Source organism: Trachinotus anak, unplaced genomic scaffold, assembly GCF_046630095.1.
Source record: "Trachinotus anak isolate AG129_WGS33_773 ecotype Australia unplaced genomic scaffold, CSIRO_AGI_Tana_v1 ptg000021l, whole genome shotgun sequence".
NCBI lineage: Eukaryota > Metazoa > Chordata > Actinopteri > Carangiformes > Carangidae > Trachinotus > Trachinotus anak.
In genome coordinates, this window is record NW_027273872.1 from 17,645,421 (window position 1) to 17,666,482 (window position 21,062).

The window sequence follows — 21,062 nt, forward strand, 5'->3', positions numbered from 1 at the left end:
ATAATAATAATCTTTATTTTTCATACACATTTCATACAAGAAGTGCTTTACAACAAAGAAATTACATGCTTCACATGAAGTAGCCATAAAATGAACATAAAAAAATATTAAACATTACTGTAAAATTAGATGAAGAGTTAAAATGCACGCACACACACACACACACACACACACACACACACACACACACACACACACACACACACACACACGTATATATATATATATATATATATATATATATATATATACAAATTTACACACCCACACACATACACACACGGAAAGAACCTTACTTGGTATCTGTGATTTTTTTCAACTAGAGATATGTTTACATTACACCATTGTCTATTGTCATCATGAGTCATTATATCAGCCGGGCACGCAGCCAAAAGTCATTGTCATTCTACACCATGTGTACATGTGTGCATGCATCTCATCACTCAGAAACTCAATCACTAAGTTAACAACCTGTTCTGCTGGACTATCACTCAAATATACAGTATGATGCCTTTGCCCAGTGACATACTTGGTGAAGCAGCAGTCCCACCATAGCATTTGTGAAAAGACCCAGTCATTCCCAACTTTCAGATAAATAAGAATGTCCTTTGACTGCATCTAGTGGATTTCATTTGGATTTGAATAGATCCGGTACATTTAAACATTTTAACTTTAAAGTGAAGTAGATAACCCAAATATAGACCTAAATTAGGCCTGCATTATATGTTTTGTTTTTTTTCCCCCATTTGGTGGGTTTCCTGGTGGCAAAAACAGTCACAGCTATGTGTCTGAGGTGGTCCATCTTGTATATCAGACACTGTGCCTTTGTGCTCTTTTGGATGCTTTTCGTTGGACTACCTCATATTCACATAATTGTAAATGCATAAACCCAGCAATTAGTTCATAGCTCAATGGTCTGCCAAGTGATAGATTGAACCTTAGGGGATTATATTTTGTCCATTTTATGTTAAGACACTTTGGGGATGAAATGATGTAAAAAGAAGCAGAAGCAGCCACTGGGACTTTCAAAGTAAACACAGAGAGTCATCAGTGTGCACTGTCATTTCAGTGAGTACTGTGAGTAGCATGCAAGAACATGTCAGAAACACTGTAGGCCTATAGCGCATATACACACTTACACATCATTAAGATACATCATTATAACAGCTACACACCCACCCACACACTCAATTATGTGTCAATAATGTGCAGTATGTGCAGTATGTACTACTGTATTTGCCAATGCAAATAAGTATGTTAAACAGATATAATAAGTACTTCGGGTCTCTTGTCTCTTGTTGGCGGCCCAGCCACCTCCTGCTGCTGATCTCCAATTGGCAATTGTAGTGACTCCAGCCCCTGGTTCCAAGTCTTCCATCCCTGTTGACCCTCAACCAGACCTCCAGTCGGCCATCCTCACCAAACATCCAGACTCCAGAGGTCAGACTGTCCCGTGGCATGCACCAACCAGGCCTGTCTTTGGGGTCGCCCTCCTGCTTGACCTCTGGAGAGACCTTGTCTTCGCTGTCTGCCTCAGTCAGTACCCATGTAAATACATTTTACATTCTTCCAATCATTTAATAAATGGTTTTGCTCATATACTGTTTTTATCCATGGTGCTTTACAATTCACCTCTAATTCATACAGACACTCCACCAGTGGCAGCAACCTTTTTCAGTGCATTGGTCAGAGTAAAATCCAGTCTTTCCACTTTTGCTCAATCTCAGGGCACATTGAAGTTGTGATTAGCTCATTCAGGCCAAAACAAAAAGGGGGGGGGCTACACAGTAAGCTGCAATTAAATCAACAATTTTATTTAGCTGATGGGCAATAACCTCATCCTAATAGGGTTTGAAGTCAGTTATCAGTGTATGATTGTAGGTATGGGTGCACTGAGAGCCATGTGTGTAAAACTTGTGTTGTATTGTTCAAAAACAAAACAAAAAAAACAACTTAACCAAAACCAAAGGGTGCCAGGTGCCCGGACGTCCAGGGCGAGATAGAGAGCACTGAGGAAGCCTGGTTTTTATGTTCTTCCTCACAGGCACCAATCAAGGGTAGGCAGAGCCCCACAGCAAACAGGAAGACAGGCAAACAGGTGTGACAGGAACATCACACCTAAAAAAATGACATAAATAATGTTCTATAATGTTTCAAAACCTCATAGTGAAAGCTTCAGTAATGACATTATGTTGAGAAAAGAGGGCTGAAATATGCCACTCTCTGAGTGTACGTGAGACTAAGGAGGGAGTCAAAGGGGCAAAAGGGAGTTAAAGAGTTCAGTAGACTATGAGCCTGTGAGGAAAAGCTGGTAGAAAGCTGCATAGTTCTGGCCCAGATTCTGTTGAACCTTTTTACACATGACAGTGGGTTAAAGTCTCTATTGGAAGAGTGAAAGAGGTCTTTGATAGTTTTAATGGCACTGCTGGTGCAGCTTTTGTTGTGTAACTGTCCTGAATGGAAAGCAGGGGGCAGCAATGATCTGTTCTGCTTTTCTCACCACCTGCTGCTGGGTTTTTCAATCAGAGGTCTTGCTGTTGCCACTCTGGCTTTCCTGAAGAGGCGAAGGGAAACACGTGGAGATGCTGTCGAGCTTTTTTGACTGTGAAGGTGGTGTCGAGCAACTTAGGTTATCTACAATATGAACGGTCAGAAATTTGGTGTGATGAACCATGTCTACTGCAGAGCCATTCAGAAGATATGGGGAGTGATCAGTATTGTTCTTTATGAAGATTATGATCATTGACAATTAAATGTAACAATAAGAGATGACTTCACGCCTGAGAGGTGCTAATTGCTGTTAGTCGGCTAGGGACTAACTCATCTGCATTTCAACTACTACTGAGGTTCTTTAACCCTTGCACATCCTTATGAAGTTTCACATGATGTATTAGATACAACCCAGAACAAAGCTGAGGAAGCTGTGGAGTTCACAAGTGCTTATAACCTTATTCATGAAGCCGTAACCGGATAACCCATATTTTCAGTGTTTTCTAACTTGTTTGTTTGCAGTTACGCAGAAGCTCAAATACCACATGTTTCAACTTGTATGATAATACAACTTTGAATTTAAAAGTTCTATGATATGTGACATTTTGAAACACACATTAGGATCAGCAGGATTAAAGAGCATACTCATGATAGGAGCAACATAGCAGCAGATGACATTCAAGTAACTATAAAAATGTGCAAGTATTGTGTATGCACTAAATAATGTAAGACACTTTTGTTATTATGAGAATTTTGAACTAAACTGCACCAACTAATTTCTCTGTTAGAAAAAAGCAGGAACTAATTGCCTGTATCCACAGCGTTTAATTAAACAAAACAGGTCAGCACAGTGTTCTTAGTGTCCGCTGCAGTTTCAAATTAACAAATCAGCAGAGACTGCGTTGTGCTTAGTGTTCTGCCCTGAAGCTTTACTCATTTCAACTAACACAGATGAGTGAGCCAAAAATAACTGTCTAATTAAAGTCATTTAGACTACACTATTTCAGTCACTTTGATCACATTTTTCATCCTTGGTGAGACACTAAATAGAAATAGTTGATTTCCACAATTGTCCACAGGCCAACAAAGCAAAGAGGCAAAGTCTTCAGACAGTCTTTCACAAGTACAAAGAGAATAATGGCATCTCTGACTAATGTCATTATGACTAATAAGGAAATACCTCATAGTGATAAATACACTTTTGAGTTTTGTACTTAAGGTGAAGGAACTATTGACACTGAATAAAAAAGTAACCTAGAGCAATAAGGAAACAGGTTAATATCATCATCTGACCTGAAAACACAACATTTATCATAGAACTGATATTATTGTTTAAAAGGTCTGTTTATTTGGTGATAATTTTGAAGGATTGCTGATATGATTATTCACATCATGAGCCATTACTGGAAAGATTTTCCTGCACTGAAACTTCCTGCATCGCGGTGTTCTATCATGAGGAAAAATTCCAACAGTAAATACAGTTCAAGACCCAGAGCTGCTAAAAATATACCCCCTTAGGTGTTATAGTGTAACATTACCAGTTGGTTTTTGTATTTGGACACACTCAATAACAAGCGACCACCAATGGCAACACACCCACAATACAACAGTGGTATAATCTCAGGTGTCTAGAGACAAGAGCCTCTACCTCTACAGCCTTTGACATACGTAGATGGAGTTTCCATGCTGAACACGTTGCTTCTGATGCGGTTTACTGTCAGGAAATGGAGAAATCACGGCCCTTTCACTCTCTTGGCTATTGATAATCTATTTTACACTTATATATAATTCATAGCACTTCTCACACACAGGTGTCAGAATAGACAGAAATAATAACTAGGTCATCAATGGTGTCATCTTGTGAACAGGACACACACAAAGGTATAACTGTGCTTTGATGGTGAGTGGGCGAGAACTCATAGAGGACAATGACAGCTCTCTCTTTAACACTTTGTTCATCATTTCAACATTCAGGAAAAATGATGAATATAGGGAAACATGCACTGAAGATGGAAACATTCACTACTGAGTAAATACCTAGTTGAGGTAAGAATTACTCATTTACTCCATATATGGGCCACCCTTCACTTTTTCCCATCATCTATACTCAATAACAAATAACAACAAAGAAAAACAGGTTTTTAGATTTTCTTTCCAAATGAATGAGAAATCAAAAACCAAAATCTTTTATTTCCAGAAGTAATCAGACCCAAATTGTGATCAGCTGCACCCTGTTTGTTTTAATTATCATTGAGATGTGTCTGTATCTTGATTGGAGTCCACTTGAGGCAAAATGAATTGATTGGATATAGTTTTGAAGGTCACACATTTGTGTATGTAAGGTCAAACAATTAACACTCCATGTCAGGACAAAAAACAAGTCCTAAAGTCCAAGGAGCTCTCTGTGGACCTCAATGATGAAACTGTGTTGAGGCAGAGATCAGAGCAAGGGCATAAAACCATTTCTAAAGCTGTGGGTTCCCAGGAGCCCAGTGGCCTCAATAATTATGAAATGGTTTTTGGATTGTTGGTGTTGGATGTTTGGAGCCACCAGGACTCCTCCTTGAGTTGGCTGTCAGGCCAAACTGAGTAACTGGGCATGAAGGGCCTTGGTCATGGAAGTGACCAAGAACCCAGTCACTCTAAAAGAGCCTCAGAAGTCCTCTGCAGAGATGGGAGAACTTGCCGGATGGAGAACTGTCTCAGCAGCACTCCATCAATCAGGCCTTTCTGGTAGAGCAATTAGATGAAAGCCGCTTTGAGTGAAAGGCATAAGAGCCTGATGGTATTTAAATGACTCTGAGTGCACGAGGCAAAAGACCCTCTGCTCTGATGAGACACAAATTGAGCCTTTGAGCAGAACTCCAAACACAATGTCTGGCAAACACCAGACACTGCTTATCCCCTGGCTAATACCATCCCTAAGGTGAAGCATGATGGAAGCAGCATCATGCTATGATGGTGCTATATGATACACTCAGTGTGTGTGTGTGTGTGTGTGTGTGTGTTAGAACTTCTCCTTTGCCAAGATAATCCATCCATCTGACAGGTGTGGCATATCAAGATACTGATTACACAGCATGATTATTGCACAGGTGTGCCTTGGGCCGGTCACGGTCTCGCACGCACATCTAAAGGTGATGGGTTGAAAAGATTAAACTAAAGGCAAAAGTAAGACAAAAGACTGCACACTGTGCTACTAGCTCCCAGAAACTGTCAGACTTGACAGTGCCTGATGAAGATCCCTGTAGATCGAAATGTTGCTTTACTAAAATGTCTGGGAGCTTTTAGCACAGAGTTTGGATCAGTTTTGTTTTAAAAAAAATACATATATTAGGCACTGTACTGTTGATTTGGGCAACAGATGTGCATGTTTTGGGGGAAGGGCTGCAGATCAAATTGTTGTTTTTGGCCCGTGAAACACTGACCCACTCCCCTTCAATGGCTCTAAAGTTGCTGGATATGGACAAAAATTGGAGCATGCTTCCCCATCATGCTCAATGGGAGACATGTCTGGTGAGTACCATGCAGGCTGTGCAAGAACTGGGATGTCTTCAGCTTCCAGGAATTGTGTACAGATCCTTAGGACATGTGGCTGCGCATTATTATGCTGCAACATGAGGTGATGGTGGCAGATGACTGCCATAACAATGGGTCTGAGGATCTCATCAAAGTAACCCTATGCATTCAAATTGCCATCATTAAAAAGCACCTATGTACATTGTCTGTAGCTTATGCCTTCTCATACCATAATCCCACCACTAACATATGGGGAACTGTTCATAGCATTGACATTCACAAAATGCTCGCCCACATGACACTATACATGGTGTCTGCCATCTGCCCAGCACAGTGAAAACTAGGATTCATCTGTGAGGTGCCAGACACCATCAAAAATGAACATTTTCCATCTGAAGTCGGTGACAAATTGAAGTCACGTCACGACCCTGGTGAGGACAACGAGCGTGCAGTTGAATTCTTTGATTGTGCAAATCAACTGTTACATCAGCTGTCTGGGTGTCTGCTCTCAAACAATCTTGCAGATAAAGAAACAATCCTGGGCAGGCATGGTTACATGTGGTCTGCGGTTGTGAGTCCAGTTTGATATACTGTCAGATTCTGATTCTTAATGTGACCAGCCCAAGGCACACCTGTGCAATAATCATGCTGTGTATAATCAGCATCTTGATATGCCACACAAGTCAAGTGGATGGATTATCTGGGCGAAGTTCTCACTAACACGAAACACGAAAAAAAATCTTATATCTTTTATATCAAATCATAAAAATTGGTGTAAAGACAAAAGTGGCACATTTAATGAAATATCAGGAATGCATCCCTTTCCTTTAAGACCTCTCTGAAGTGCTCAGTGTTTCAGTCAGTCTCTTCTTGTCTGATGGTTTGTGGAGTTGGGATAGAAGAGGGTCCAGTGGAGAGGAGTGGGGCTGGGGCGACCATCACCTTCTTGTACTTCACAGAGCCAAAAAACAAACAAAAAAAAACCTAAAACAAACAAAAACAACATACATTTTGAGGCATCTGCAGAAGATATCCATAAAAGATGTGTGTTGGTCAGTGTGTATGTGTCATTGACCAGAAAAATTCAACTGGACACAACCACCACAACAACGACAACGACAACAGTACATGAAATGTTGATATGGGCACAAAAATGTAAAAAGGCAACACAAGATGCAGCCTTAAGTGCAAAATGTGTGTAATTCTGCTTCTGAGGTGAGATACAGGTCGAGTCAATCTGAGAAAAAAAACTCAGCAAACACTAGAGGTTCGATTCATTTAGATGAACTAACTCAAAACAAACTCATCAATGAATGTTTTTGATACTTAAAGTGCACATGTACTGGTAGAACACAGAGTCAGACAGCTGGTAAAGATACTACTGCATCTGGCACTAAAAAATTGGAAGGTAAATTTCATAACCACCCAAAAAATACTCAACTTATGTATGAAATAAATTGACAAAGACAAGAACTAAAGACATCTCCTCTACAATTTTAGTTAATTTTAGTTAGTTTCAATACAGTTTCAGTTAGTCATCACTTATTTTCACAAAGCCTTTTTTTTTAAATTTCAGTTAATGAAAAAGTTTTTTTCACATCTAGTTTTCGTTATTTTGAAAACGCCCTATTTTTGATTTTATTTTTCATTTATTCATTTTTTTTTTGTCACAATAACTTGATCCACACCACAATCTCACTGAAGTTTCAAACTATAACTAAGAGACCTCACTGGCCTGATTTCTGAACACATGAAAATCCAAAACCACCTATGCACCAACTCTGTCCATCGGGCCTACTTTGCACTATTACTGTTTCAGATATGAGGTTTTGAGACCAAAACGACTGTAGTTCAAACAACACACAGGGTATTCAATTGAATTTTATTTGTATGAACCAAATCTTAACATACACTATCTCAAGGCACTTTACAGGGTAAGGTCAAGACCTTATTTTATAATAGAGAAAAACCCATGAAGCCATATAGAGCAAGCACTCTATATGGCTATGACAGGGGGGAGGAAAAACTCCCTTTTAACAGGAAGAAACCTCCAACAGAACCAGGCTCAGGGTGGGCGGCCGTGTAAAAGAGAATATTAAAAAATCAACCAAGGATTTAATAGTCTTATGATGATAGTCTTATTATTACTGGTTAAGGGAAACCAAAGAGACAAAATAAACTTACTTTAATTTACTGTACATAACATGATATAGACCAAATATGGGGTAAATGAGTAATTACCTCAACCAGGTATTTACTCAGTAGTGAATGTTTCCATCTTCAGTGCATGTTTCCCTATATTCATCATTTTTCCTGAATGTTGAAATGATGAACAAAGTGTTAAAGAGAGAGCTGTCATTGTCCTCTATGAGTTCTCGCCCACTCACCATCAAAGCACAGTTATACCTTTGTGTGTGTCCTGTTCACAAGATGACACCATTGATGACCCGCATCAGAAGCAACGTGTTCAGCATGGAAACTCCATCTACGTATGTCAAAGGCTGTAGAGGTAGAGGCTCTTGTCTCTAGACACCTGAGATTATACCACTGTTGTATTGTGGGTGTGTTGCCGTGGGTGGAGAGAGTATGAAAACTACACACCTGTAATTCAGGCTTATAGTGGTCGGATCCCCTCCTTTGTTATTCAGTCTGTTTCTCTATAACATCTAATAGGTTATTTTTAGCTGCCAGGGGTCTTTTCTCCTCATTTTAGGATTATTTCCTTAGGATAAAACACAGCAATGCAGAAAGTGTCCCTGCAGGAAAATCTTTCAGTAATGGCTTATGATGTGCATAATCATATCAGCAACCCCTTATAATTATCACAAAATAAACAAACTTTTTCACTGCTTATCTGCTTTGCATTATTCTTTATTTCATTATCAGCCACGATAAAATTAATTATGTAATAACTGTTTTGTTTTCTATCTAGGACAGATCAACAGAAGACGTTTATCTGTTTTGCAGTGTTTCACTTTCCTTATTGCTCAAGGTAACATTTTTGTTGACGACAGTTCCTTACCCTAAAGATCACTGTTAGTTATTTCCTTGTTAGTCACAATGACATTAGTCAGAGACGCCATTATTCTCTTTGTACTTGTGAAAGACTGTCTGAAGACTTTGCCTCTGTTGCTTTGTTTACCACAGGAAGATCCTGAAGTTAAAACAGCATTGATGGTCAACCACAGCAATAATGTATGATTTATGATTATATTTCCATCCAGGAAGGAAATATACTTTGGAACAAATAGGTTGGTCAAACCTTGCTGTTTCTCAGAGTTCCTCTAGCTCCTCTTTGGCTTCATCTGAAAACAAATACATTGCATGAAATGGACACGATCTGTAATTAATTAACAGTTTTGATACTGACCAGTCTTGTACACAGTTTTGTTGTGTACTGCATATCAGGTTGAAATAAGTGTATAATATACACTGGGTTATGTCTAATGTCTATATCTAATGTCTCATGTCTATATCTATCTATCTATCTATCTATATATCTATATAGATAGATAGATATATATATAATAAGTTGGGTGCCATTCGTCAGATAAGTTAATAAAGTACTGCTGTAAATTACTTCAATTACTTCACACTTACTTACTTCTGAAAAGGCTCCTTGTAAACTTTGTGCTTCATTTTTTGGAACAACCTCCAATTCACTTTAATGACAAACTTAATCCTTCTTTAGAAAGTTATTAAGATTTATTAACTCTTTTAAAAACATATCTTATGGTTTCATCTGTGCCAACACACACATCAGGTTGAAATAAGTGTATAATATACACTGGGTTATGTCTAATGTCTATATCTAATGTCTCATGTCTATATCTATCTATCTATCTATCTATCTATCTATCTATCTATCTATCTATCTATATATCTATATAGATATATAGATATATATATAATAAGTTGGGTGCCATCCGTCAGATAAGTTAATAAAGTACTGCTGTAAATTACTTCAATTACTTCACACTTACTTACTTCTGAAAAGGCTCCTTGTAAACTTTGTGCTTCATTTTTTGGAACAACCTCCAATTCACTTTAATGACAAACTTAATCCTTCTTTAGAAAGTTATTAAGATTTATTAACTCTTTTAAAAACATATCTTATGGTTTCATCTGTGCCAACACACACAGACCTGACCAGACAGGGCTATGGCCTGTTGGTTTCCTCTTGCATCATGCAGTGCTGAGCTGGAAACAGAGCCGTGGTGTCTCCAAGACAGGTGTCCATTTTTTCCTTTGCAGACATATTGTCAAATATTAACTTAGGGACCACACATTGGAATGAGTAAAACAGCTCTCTTTTCCCAGCACTGCTCTTAATTTCAAACACAGATGTTCATTTATTTGCACTCCAAATGCACTCATTTGAAAAAGATAAACACCATTGTGGGAGTTTATGTTTTGTGTGCATAGCAGTTACTTGTTAACTTTTCTTACTCTGCAAATTTCCTGCATGTTTCAACTGAAGGACACAAGATGTTTGTGCCTCTCATGAAAACAGGACATCCACAAATGATTTTTTGGCAGTCATTAACCTAATAGCAGACTAATGTGCTGCCCTATGCAACTTCATTAGTCACTAATTTTCTCTACAGAATGGTTCAGTACTCACAGGAAGATATTAGTTTTCTGAGCCAAAGAGAACGGACTAAAATTTTCCAACACCATTCTTCTCTGTTATCAAAAGAAAAAAATTCTCAGACCGTGCTTCTGAGTAGGTTTTAAAACAAAAACACATAAACAAAAATACTGCATTTGTGTGATAAAATGTTTTAATGTCAAACAACAACATTAACATTTTAGGAATTCATTGTTTAGCATGAATACACAGTATAAAGTGCAGTAATATATGTACAATGTTAATATTTGAAATTATTAAGCATATAAACTTTCCTTCATTTTCCCTTTACAAAGTAACTAGATCACATTTTACAACTCATCATTTTAAATTTAATTTTAAACATATTTGACAATAAATTCTTGGGTAAAATGTCATCTTATGTATTTATGTACAATGATCTCTGTTTCACATGCGCGTCTGTAAATGTTCATTGCAGCTGTGAGAGAAGAGCGGTGCAGTTCTTAAGTTTGTCCAGCTCGTCCACCACATCAATCAGCCCCTCAACCTTTTCTGAAGGAAGCACCGCCCCTGCGTTGTTTCTGAACTTCTTCCTCAGGCTCTCATTGGTCAGCGGGTTGCGCCAGTGGCCGTAGAATGTGTCACAGCGTCCCTTGAGAATGTCTCCTCCAACAAGTGTCACCTGGACTTCACCATACATGCGGTTGAAATTAGCGGGGTTGTCATCGGGATGCTCCACCTGAACACGGCCCAGCAGAGCGAGCAGCTCAGGGCGGCTCATGGCAGCGGGTGTGAAGGACTGCACAGTCACCTCACCATCCAGGAGAGCGCTGCAAGCATTGAACTGGAAGGAGTGGCGTGCTTCATGCTCAGACTCAGGGAAAGGCCTGTTGATGTACTTTGATTTGGGGACTCTGAGCCGGATGTCCTGGATTTGAGCTGGAGAGACAGTGCCAGGGTCAACTCCCACAAGAAGCTTGTGGACCGAGGCTGCAGCATCTGCCACCCAGTGCATCCCGAGATGGGCGGGGAAACGCTTGAAGCCCATGTCCTGCTCCTCTAGCAGGAACATATGGCTGTCATCATTGGGTGATTCTAAAGGCTGTGGCACGTAGTCTTCATAAAAAGCATTGAAGCCGGCCACCCCTGCGACAGCGTCCAGGACCAGAGGACTCGCCTCTAGGCCTCGGGAGGCCAGCAGAGCAGCCTCCAGCCCCAAACGTGAGGCATTGCCGATGTGAAGGGGTTTAGACTGAGTGGCAGCATTAGCCATTGGAGCTCCAGATAAAGAAGCTGCTATGGCCAAGGCATGACTGCACTGGGAGTGATCCAAGGACAAGAGGCGAGCACAGGCAGCTGCACTTCCCATTGTCCCTACCACACTGGGAGGGTGAAACCTGGTGATGAGAAGAAGAGAGAGAAAAGAGACTTTGGTTAGTTGCTGTTTTAGAACAATTTAGTCTTTTGACTTTGGACAAACAGCTTCTCTTTACATGACTCTCCTCTCCACATACAGACACAGTATATTTCAGGGATGCTAAAGGAGGTAGGGTTTTAGTCATTTCAGTACTTGATGAACAAGCATATAATGAGGTGGGTCATTTGACTTGGTGTAAACACTTGATAAATGGAGTCCTGTGTGATTCTCCTCCACATGGCTAATTGTGCTAACACTACCCACAGAGCCTCTGCTGTCCCACTAACTCGCCTTTCACAGCTCATTGACACCACTAAGAGACTGCACATTACACTGCACTGGCCTTCTTGTAAACCACACTGCAGAGATCAGCAGAGTCATATATGGATCTCTTCAGACTTGTTCTCCATGTAGAATATAAATGAAAAAAATTGTCAACAAGTAACTGGCTTCATATCCATTAAATGGGCACTAGAGCTGTTTTTAGCACATAAATTACAATATCAATAATAGCACTCATGCTCTGAGGAGCTCACCTCTTGGGGATGTTGTGGGCCTCATTAGAGAACCTCATCAGTCGACCCTGGATCTCAATGCCGACATTGAAAGCCAGCAGGAAGTCCAGGCCGCTAGGCTTTCGGTTAGCAGGCATCAGGTCACTGAGTGCTAACACAGCAGGAAGAACCGCTCCTGAGGGATGAGTGGCAGGGTGCCACGTATCATCAAAGTCCATGGAGTGAGTCTGAAGCAAGAAGATTTTAATAATCAAATGTTTGTACATAATAATTTCTTTAATATTGAAAACAATTAGATGGCCATTTTTCCGTAGTTTCCTATATTGCATTTCTTGGTCAGCACTCTTTAATTGCCATTACAGGCTTCAACCAAACAGGCAAAGCTAATTTCTGCAGGCTGCAGAAATAGCTGAGTATAAAATAGCCATAGTTTGGTTGAGGTAATGGAATTAGTGCCTCTGAAGTTGACTGGTGTACTGGGGACAATAGTGACACATCTGTTCCATCTATTTATACTCACCGCCACTCCATTGACAAAAGCTGCCAGTGTTGGGGAGAGCCTGGTGCCCCTGCGTCCGTATACAGAGCTGATGTCATCAGGAGCGTACATGTGCTGAGGGGAAAAGACAGAGACAGATAAACAGAGTGAGTTGGGGCATTTTTAAAAGAAAATTTTACAGTCATCACACAGACAAGCACACATTACATGAACTTTACTTTAAATAGCTTAGGCACATCACCCTTAAATTAATAGAGGCTGAATAAGTTTCTTTGTAAGTCATAAATCAATCTGGAAAATTTGTGGAAAAAGGTCATCAGCCATAAAAACCTGTCTGTTCCCAAGATATATGACTGCATTATTATAATAGTAACCAGTGTTTTCTTCCATCATCTCATCTGTCAACACACAGCATTTGTTCTGACTTAGGATGATTGTTTCTGTAAGGTCAGGCATTTGCTTTCATCTGTCTCATTGCCTCATATCAGATAAAAACATTATTTTCTCTTCCCCCTCTGCCTCACCTGACAGTGCTGCAGGGCCAATTCAAACACATCTGTTGTGCTGCCAATCAGACCAACCCCAATGCTGTCCAGCACCATCCTTTTGCTGCGGTGGAGGACTGTGGAGGACAAGTGCTGGGGCTTTATTTCACTGATAAACTTTCCAAAGCTGGCTGTGACTGTGTCCTCTGGGGCCGGGCACTTCAAAACTGCAAGGGAAAAGAGCAGGGAATGTAGTAATCAGATAAAAGGACAGAGGTAAATGGAGACATGTTTGTCTACAAGTACAATTTTTTGTTTCCAACCAAGTAGAAAAAGTGTACGAATAAGTTGAGCTTACCTTCCACTGCTGACATATGTAGTCCTCTGACAGCCCACATTGGTCTAATGGTTTTCTGCAGGACAAACATAAAACAAAATTTCTTTACTGACACCTCTAAACCACTAAGTAGAGCATTTATTGTATTACTATATAATATTTTTTTTACACCTCAGGTCTTTTACAGGCTGTGATTTGAAGCTTTTCTGTGTCAGACTCAGATCTAATTAAATCATGTCTGTGCCTCTTTTGAAAGAGCTAGTGTGCTGGTGAGGTAGTGCTGTAGCAGGTGTGGTGCAGCATGTGTAATATGCTCATTACTTGGCAAGAGCTTGGTTAGATTCTCCCTGAAGCCTACACAGTGAAATCTATGTTATGATTTTCGTGTTTTAGGTTAAATCTTTCGTTAGACTGAATGTAGTTTTAAATGTCCTGAGAAAATCTGCTTCACTCACTCAGATGCCCTTAATTACACATTAGATCTCTATTAATCAAATAAAAATAGGCTCAAAGAATATCTTAAAATCTTTACCTGCAGTGTGGAGATCATGGTTTCAGTCAGTTGTTTCTCTCACGTTGCTCTTCTTTCTTCTCTCACTGCTGATGCAGTAGTTTTTCAGGCAACAGGTTGTTGAAGATGCTGATGCTTCTCATACTGAGAGGGCACCTTCCTTATATAGTCCAGGACTCACAATGGCCCCTGACACCAGCCAAGGAGGAACAGGGAAGGGCAGGCATATCCATAACATAATATTATCAGATTTTAAGCAGGAATTTCCACAGCAGTCATCATCGTTGTCGTCATCTTGACCAGCTCCACTGTCCTCAGAAGAGGAGGAGGGAGGAGTGATACTCTATTGTCTAAGATGAGAGGCAGTAATGCCACCTCCCAGGTAACAGGTTATAGGTTAGTGTGGGGGAATTTTCATGAACTCCTCCTACAAATGGGGAAGCCTTATTTATGACAAACTTTCATCCCTGCTTCAGAACAACTCAACAGTTGATCTGTCTAAGCATCTTCACCAGGTAAGACTTTTGTTTTCATTTACTTTATTGCTGCCTAGCACAAAGACTTTATTACATGTAACCTTTGAAATGCCACATAAAAAATTCTTGGTCATGACATGCTTTTTATATCGGCTAAATGTCTATCTACAACAAAATTATAACAATTTCAAGTTGTTATTTATGAAGTTTTTAAAACGTCAGCACTGTAAAAGTAGAACTGACAGAATCAAAAACAGTAGCTGGGTACATGGTGTAGTTGTCTTTGGGGTAAACATCAGTATATTAGTTAAGGATAAAATGTTTGCTTATGTGGACCCCTTCTGCTTTCCACTTATTAGAGCAGGGAAGGTGAACACAGCTACTCCTCTGTGTCTCTTGCTGCTGTCATGTTGCAACAGTGGGTCAGCCCTCTTATGACTGGGTTGGGCAAGGGACTTTCAGGTCTCAGGTCTGGTTAAAGAGATAAGACAGAAAGTCTGAGGTAGTAGAATGCTCGAGTTTTACTTTAAGTTTAATAAAGTCTATTAAAGTCATATTATTGAATTTGGGATTTGTCATCTGTACTATATATTTATGTCTCTGACAGTTATCATAATTGTATTTAAAGTTTTGTTTTTTTCCTATTTCATTTTTGTACAATGCTCTTCTTTTGTATTTGTGAGTATTTTTCACTCAGACGCTCTGAAAAAGAAGTTATTTCCAACTGCACACAAGAGTGACCATTCTCTCTGCATATTTTTGCAACACCTTAATATTATCCCACTTTAGGGAATAAACTGTCCCAATAAATCAAACAAGATTAAGACAGTATTCTCAGTTTGTCTTTTGAGTCATTTGTGCATTCAGTATAGCACTTTATATTTATATGGAAAATGTTCAGGGTACTATATTTACATTCATGGACATGCTTTCTGAGTCATATGTTTCATTGTTTCAGTAAAGCCGCAGTTTGACACAATGGCAACATTAGATGGGTTTCCAGCCAGTTTCTATGGTGAACCAGGAGTGTTGGGCATGTTATCCAATGGGATCAGTGCGTTCCTCGTACTTCTACAGAACTTCAATACAGCACATACTGGCATCGCACCAGTAGGAGTGGAGAACATCCTTGCAGGTAAAGCTTAGAAAATATTCCAAAAATAATATAATAAACAGCCATGCAAAATTGTTCTACTAATTTTAATTTCATGGTTTTTACAGGTGTCCATCTCATCCTAATCGGTGGTATATGCCAACTGGTGGCTGGACTGCTTTCCTTCAGAAAATATGATCATCTGAGTGGCACTGCCTTCATTGGCTATGCTGCTCTTTGGAGCAGTTATGGTGCCACTCGAATCTACTATGGTGCCTTAGATGAAACTCCAACAATAGTATCTCTACCATATCAAATGATGACCAATTCATCCCTGTCCACAAACATGATGAGCAACATGTCTCAGAATGCCACCACAGAGACCCCAGTATACAATATATTTCTGTCCATAGAAGAGTCAGCGATTGCTGGTCTGGTCCCTTATATCCTTCTGTCCTTCCTCCTGGCCTTTTGCTCTGCCACAGTAAACTACATTATGCCTTTTGTTTTTGGGGCCATCACGGCCACCTTAATTTTTGAAGCAGTAGCTGTAGTAGCAAGCTCCTGGGCTCTCGTGGTCTCTGGGGTTTTCGAGTTGCTCATTCTCCTTTTTGCCATCTATGGTTCGGCTGCATTGCTTGTCAAAGGTCTGACTCAGCGTCTAGTCCTCAAAGGCTTTGGTACCCCTCTCTTTAATGTTCTCCTGCTAGGAACCGCCAACTCGGCAAGTGCCCAGAGCATTGGCCAAGAGAAGAAGAAAAACACAAAATACGCAGAGCCCATGGCCTTGGGTTTCTTCTGTGACACTGTTGCCCCCTTCATCTTTGCTTTCTACAGCTTTGGGTACATGAAGTCCTTTGGCTTGGGAGCTACATGGATTTCAATCATCTCAGTCACCCAGTTGTTCTCAAGCTACTACGCCCATCTGCGCCAAGATTGCTACCACACCACTAAGTTTGGTCTTCATGCTACATATTGGCTCATCAAGGCTTGGGAAGAGTTTGTGCTATCTGTTCTGATTGTAGAGGAGAATACAGTGGTCTCAGGGAGGGAAGCAATGGTGGGGGATTGGTTCTTTGTGGTGGCAGCCTTGGTGCTCTGTGTGGGAAGCCTGAACATGGATGTCCTGGAACTGATCCACAACATGCTCTTTGTTCTGCTCACAGTCTCAACAATCTCCCAGATCCCCCTCCAGGGTTACTACATCTTCTTTGGTGTAGCTTGCTCCCTGTTCACCGCAGCCTCCTTGTATGGTACCTTCTCACGTCTCATCAACACAATAGCAGAGAAGTCTCTCATCCCTGTTGGTCCACAGCCCATCTCCACTGAACAGCTACAGAAAGCTTTTAAGTGCAGCAGGTCTACACTGGGAGATCAGGGGGTGGTTCCAGCTTCAGACGCCCTGTTCTACCTTTCAAATGGGGTTGCAGCTCTCTCAGCCCTCCATGCGCGTGCCTTAAGCACAAATCCATCCTTCCTCAATCTGACTGTCCCTTGGGTCCTCATCTCTGGAGCCATCATCCAGGCCTATGTCAGCCGGCTGCAAGTTACAGGAGGTGGACGCTTTGGATCCGTCATCTCGTCCATCTATGTAGCAGTGTGGGCAACCTGGACCTGGTTTAGGTTTGCTGGTATGTTGGTAAAACCATGTGATTAGATGGGGATTTGTTCTGACTTAATTATCCACAATTCTAAACACAAATTTTTCTTTCCTTTTTTTCCCCAGGTGACCTGCTACAATTTTCCACAGTAGCATCCTATGGTTTTACAGCAGGAGCCATAGCTTTCCTGGTCATTAATGCTTTCGTCATGCTGATAGGTAAGGTTAACCACATTAGAGAAGAATTATTATTGTCATTTTTATTATTATTACTATTTGGGCCAGTTGTAATCCCTTCCATTGTTTCATCAGCTGCCTACAGGAACCTGGTTTTGCTTTTTCTAACAACAATCATGGAGGTTGTTCTGGTCTGTTTCCTGCTGTCCACCCTGCAGCGACTGCCATACCAACTAGAAAGTAAGTATACATACATACATTTAAATGTAGAAAATGCTTTAAGTTAAAATTCTATCTGCATCTCCTTATCAAAATATTATGACTTTTTTTTTTTTTTTACAGTGGCCATGCTTGCACTGCTTTCAATAATTTGTATATATGGAGCTCTGGCATCACTGGTCAACTGCATCTTCTCACAGACACTGCTACCTATGGGCCCTCCTTTGATAAAGGTAACTAATTAGAAGACTCATATTGTATTCCTCCTCTGATGCTGTAGTGGCGTTCATCCTGTTAATTTTATGAACCTGCCCCTCCCTATGTGGCCGGTCTCAGGAGAAAGTAAAACAGGAAACCTCTCCAGAGCTGCCCTGTCCAGTGGCAAATTCACGGCTCACCAGTGGTCTCCTGAAGATCGCTGGCCTTCTGGAGGAAGGTGGAGTCTGTGGTATTCCCACAGACACAGTCTATGCCCTGGCTGCCTCCTGCAAGAATCCTCAGGCTATAGAGAAGATCTACAACATTAAAGTAAGAATAAAAAATAAGGTGCTAGTTGGAGTATAATATGGGACAGATCATTAAATTCAATTTCCACATTATGTGAATCTCATCGACTTGTTATCTTTGACCTGCTCCAGGACAGACCAGCAGAGAAGCCCATCTGTATCTGCATCTCTAGTGTGGAGCAGCTGGTAGCAGCCAAGCCTCCCTTCAGTCCTCTGCTCTGGGAGTTTATGAGGAACGTGTATCCTGGAGGCATCAGCTGCATCGTCAGCAAAGGCGACTGGCTGTTGAGGCTGGGTAAACTTGGCAGCTGCAATTAAAGATCTATCTTCAGTTTAACTTCAGTAAATCACAGTAAGCAGTATTCACATCACCTTTTAAATGATCTTGTTTAGGAGTGGGACCAGCTTATGACCGTGTTGGTACCAAGGAAAGCATCATGATCCGCGTCCCTGACCACACTGTGACCTGCCATCTATGTGACATCACTGGACCCCTTGCCATTACCTCAGCCAATCCCAGTGGAGAGGCAGACAGCACCCACCATAGCATGGTCATAAAGTAAGCATCGTTTCACAGAAATTAGCTTGGAGAGATTTATAAACTGCTTGTACTGCAGAGGAATTATTTCACCTTTGTTAGCATTTAATGTGCTTTTTGCAACTACATGCACATTCAGTTATGCCCTCTGCTGCCTTTTATTTTCCTGCAGTCGACTGGGACACAAGATCCAAGGGGTTCTGTGTGATGGGAACTCTAATGAAGTTGTTGCGTCAACTGTGGTCAACTGCCTGAAGATTGATGAAGGTAAATATATCCCCATTACATTCTCTCTTTTTGTGCTTTTGTGCTTTAACAGACACTTTCTCACTCAAACCTGTCTTACTCTTTTGACAGGGACCATCACCATTGTGAGGGAAGGCTGTGTCCCTGCGGTAAAGGTTCGACAGATCTTTGACAGACTGAAAAGCACTATGGTGTGATCATCACTTACCTCGTTTCTCTCCTTTTCGAGAGCCTCTTCACACCTGCTTCCCTAGAAGATCTATTTTTCCAGCTCCCCCTATATCCATTCTACGGTCTCTGGGACACTTTAGGAAAAATATGAGAAAGACTGAAAGAAAAATAGAGTATAGCTACTTATATACTGTAAGTGTAACTGGGTGTCTTTTTGCAAATGTTACAGTCGAACATCAACATGTAGCTCACAATGAAAACGCTCTCAGCAAATAATTTATTTCACGTGAAGAATCTCAGCTGACGTACCATGATGTAATGAAAGTTATGTCTCTTAGTTGTCTCCATCAATGTCAAAATGTTTCTGTGAAATGACTGTTATATGACTGTGATAATTATGTAAATATGTATTTAAACATTTAAATTATACTGTACGTTGACATGAATTCCACATTTAAGTTCATCTTCAGGTTGAACAGAAAACTCACTGTACATTCTTGTATTTAATAATGCTGTGAAAATAAACTGAATTTGACTGATTTTGTGTAACGTTTATGTCCTAAAAGGAAAAAAATAATGGGACCAGTATTGTAGGTTTCAATTGATTCATTTGTTACCTATTTTTTTTAGCATTTCTGCCTGAACTGACAGGTGACAGGAAAGAAAGGGAGAAAGAAAAGGGGGTAATGAGATGCACAAACATAGCAATGATGGTACATAGTATCCTTCTCAGCCACTGATGCAACAGATGCATTAAGGTTTAAACATTTAAACAAACATCTGTACATACAAGACATGACAATAGAAACTTAAACAGTCACAGTGCACACACCACATGGCAAACGGGCAGGTCAAATAACACTATCCAACTGACAGGACAATTCCCTTGACAAGAAAAAACATAGCAAGAAAGAATTACAAGCAATGACACCAGGTAGGTATTGCCCAAAACATACCATAGGTCATTAGACATAGTATCATGACCTAAATCATACTGTTACTTTTAATGAAAAAAGACTAATTTAAGAATCTAAAACCAGATTAATGATTCTGTGGAGCTGAATTTAGGCTGTAATTAGTACTTTGAACTAAATGGTAACTTTAGAATGCTCATATTGACAATGCTAATGTGCTGCTATTGAGCAGGTATAATGTTTAACATGTCCATCATTTTTATTTTAGCATGTTAGCATGCTAACATCCGTAACAGTTATTAGCACAAAAACACACAGGACTAAAGCTGAGGCTTCTGGCAATGCCATTGCAGATATTTGGTCTCAAACCAGGTTCAATTTTCTTTTTTACTTAAGGATGGAAAAGTAAATCGATAACCAAAGCTATTACAAATCGTGCTAAGGGGAACATGGATGTCTTAACTAAATTGCTAGAGGAAAAGTCAAGGGACCACATAAGTCACAAGGATATATCCTTTGAGGATCATGAAAATCTGTTGCCAATCCGACAAATATTTCATTAGGTAGGTGAAAATGTCACCCTGGTGATGGCACTAGTTGAAAAGTGAGATCCTCAAAGTCATTAGGATTAATCATGTATAGCTGTACCAAATTTCATTCCAATCCACTCAGTATTTCAGTCTGGACAAAAAAATGACAGATCCATAAGTTAACAAACATACACTGTTTTCACAAGCTTTGTAAGAAGCCCTGTTATA

The 21,062-nt window shown here is 40.2% G+C and overlaps 2 protein-coding genes across 2 annotated transcripts; one reads left to right on the forward strand and one right to left on the reverse strand.

Annotated features, from left to right (window-relative positions):
• Window positions 1-10,771: 10,771 nt before the first annotated feature.
• On the reverse strand, window positions 10,772-14,516 carry LOC139606169 (cis-aconitate decarboxylase-like). Its single transcript, XM_071458203.1, has 6 exons — window positions 14,386-14,516; window positions 13,875-13,929; window positions 13,556-13,743; window positions 13,053-13,145; window positions 12,554-12,759; window positions 10,772-11,997 (listed from the first exon to the last, which is right to left on the reverse strand). The coding sequence occupies exons 1-6, from the start codon at window positions 14,401-14,403 to the stop codon at window positions 11,070-11,072; spliced, it is 1,488 nt and encodes a 495-aa protein (XP_071314304.1). The 5' UTR covers window positions 14,404-14,516; the 3' UTR covers window positions 10,772-11,069.
• Window positions 14,517-14,838: 322 nt separating this feature from the next.
• On the forward strand, window positions 14,839-19,926 carry LOC139606168 (uncharacterized). Its single transcript, XM_071458202.1, has 11 exons — window positions 14,839-14,879; window positions 15,799-15,975; window positions 16,062-17,564; window positions 17,660-17,752; window positions 17,846-17,950; window positions 18,053-18,162; window positions 18,266-18,457; window positions 18,568-18,730; window positions 18,829-18,994; window positions 19,146-19,240; window positions 19,331-19,926. Exons 2-11 carry the CDS (start codon window positions 15,819-15,821, stop codon window positions 19,414-19,416), a joined length of 2,670 nt encoding a protein of 889 aa, XP_071314303.1. The 5' UTR covers window positions 14,839-14,879; window positions 15,799-15,818; the 3' UTR covers window positions 19,417-19,926.
• Window positions 19,927-21,062: the final 1,136 nt, after the last annotated feature.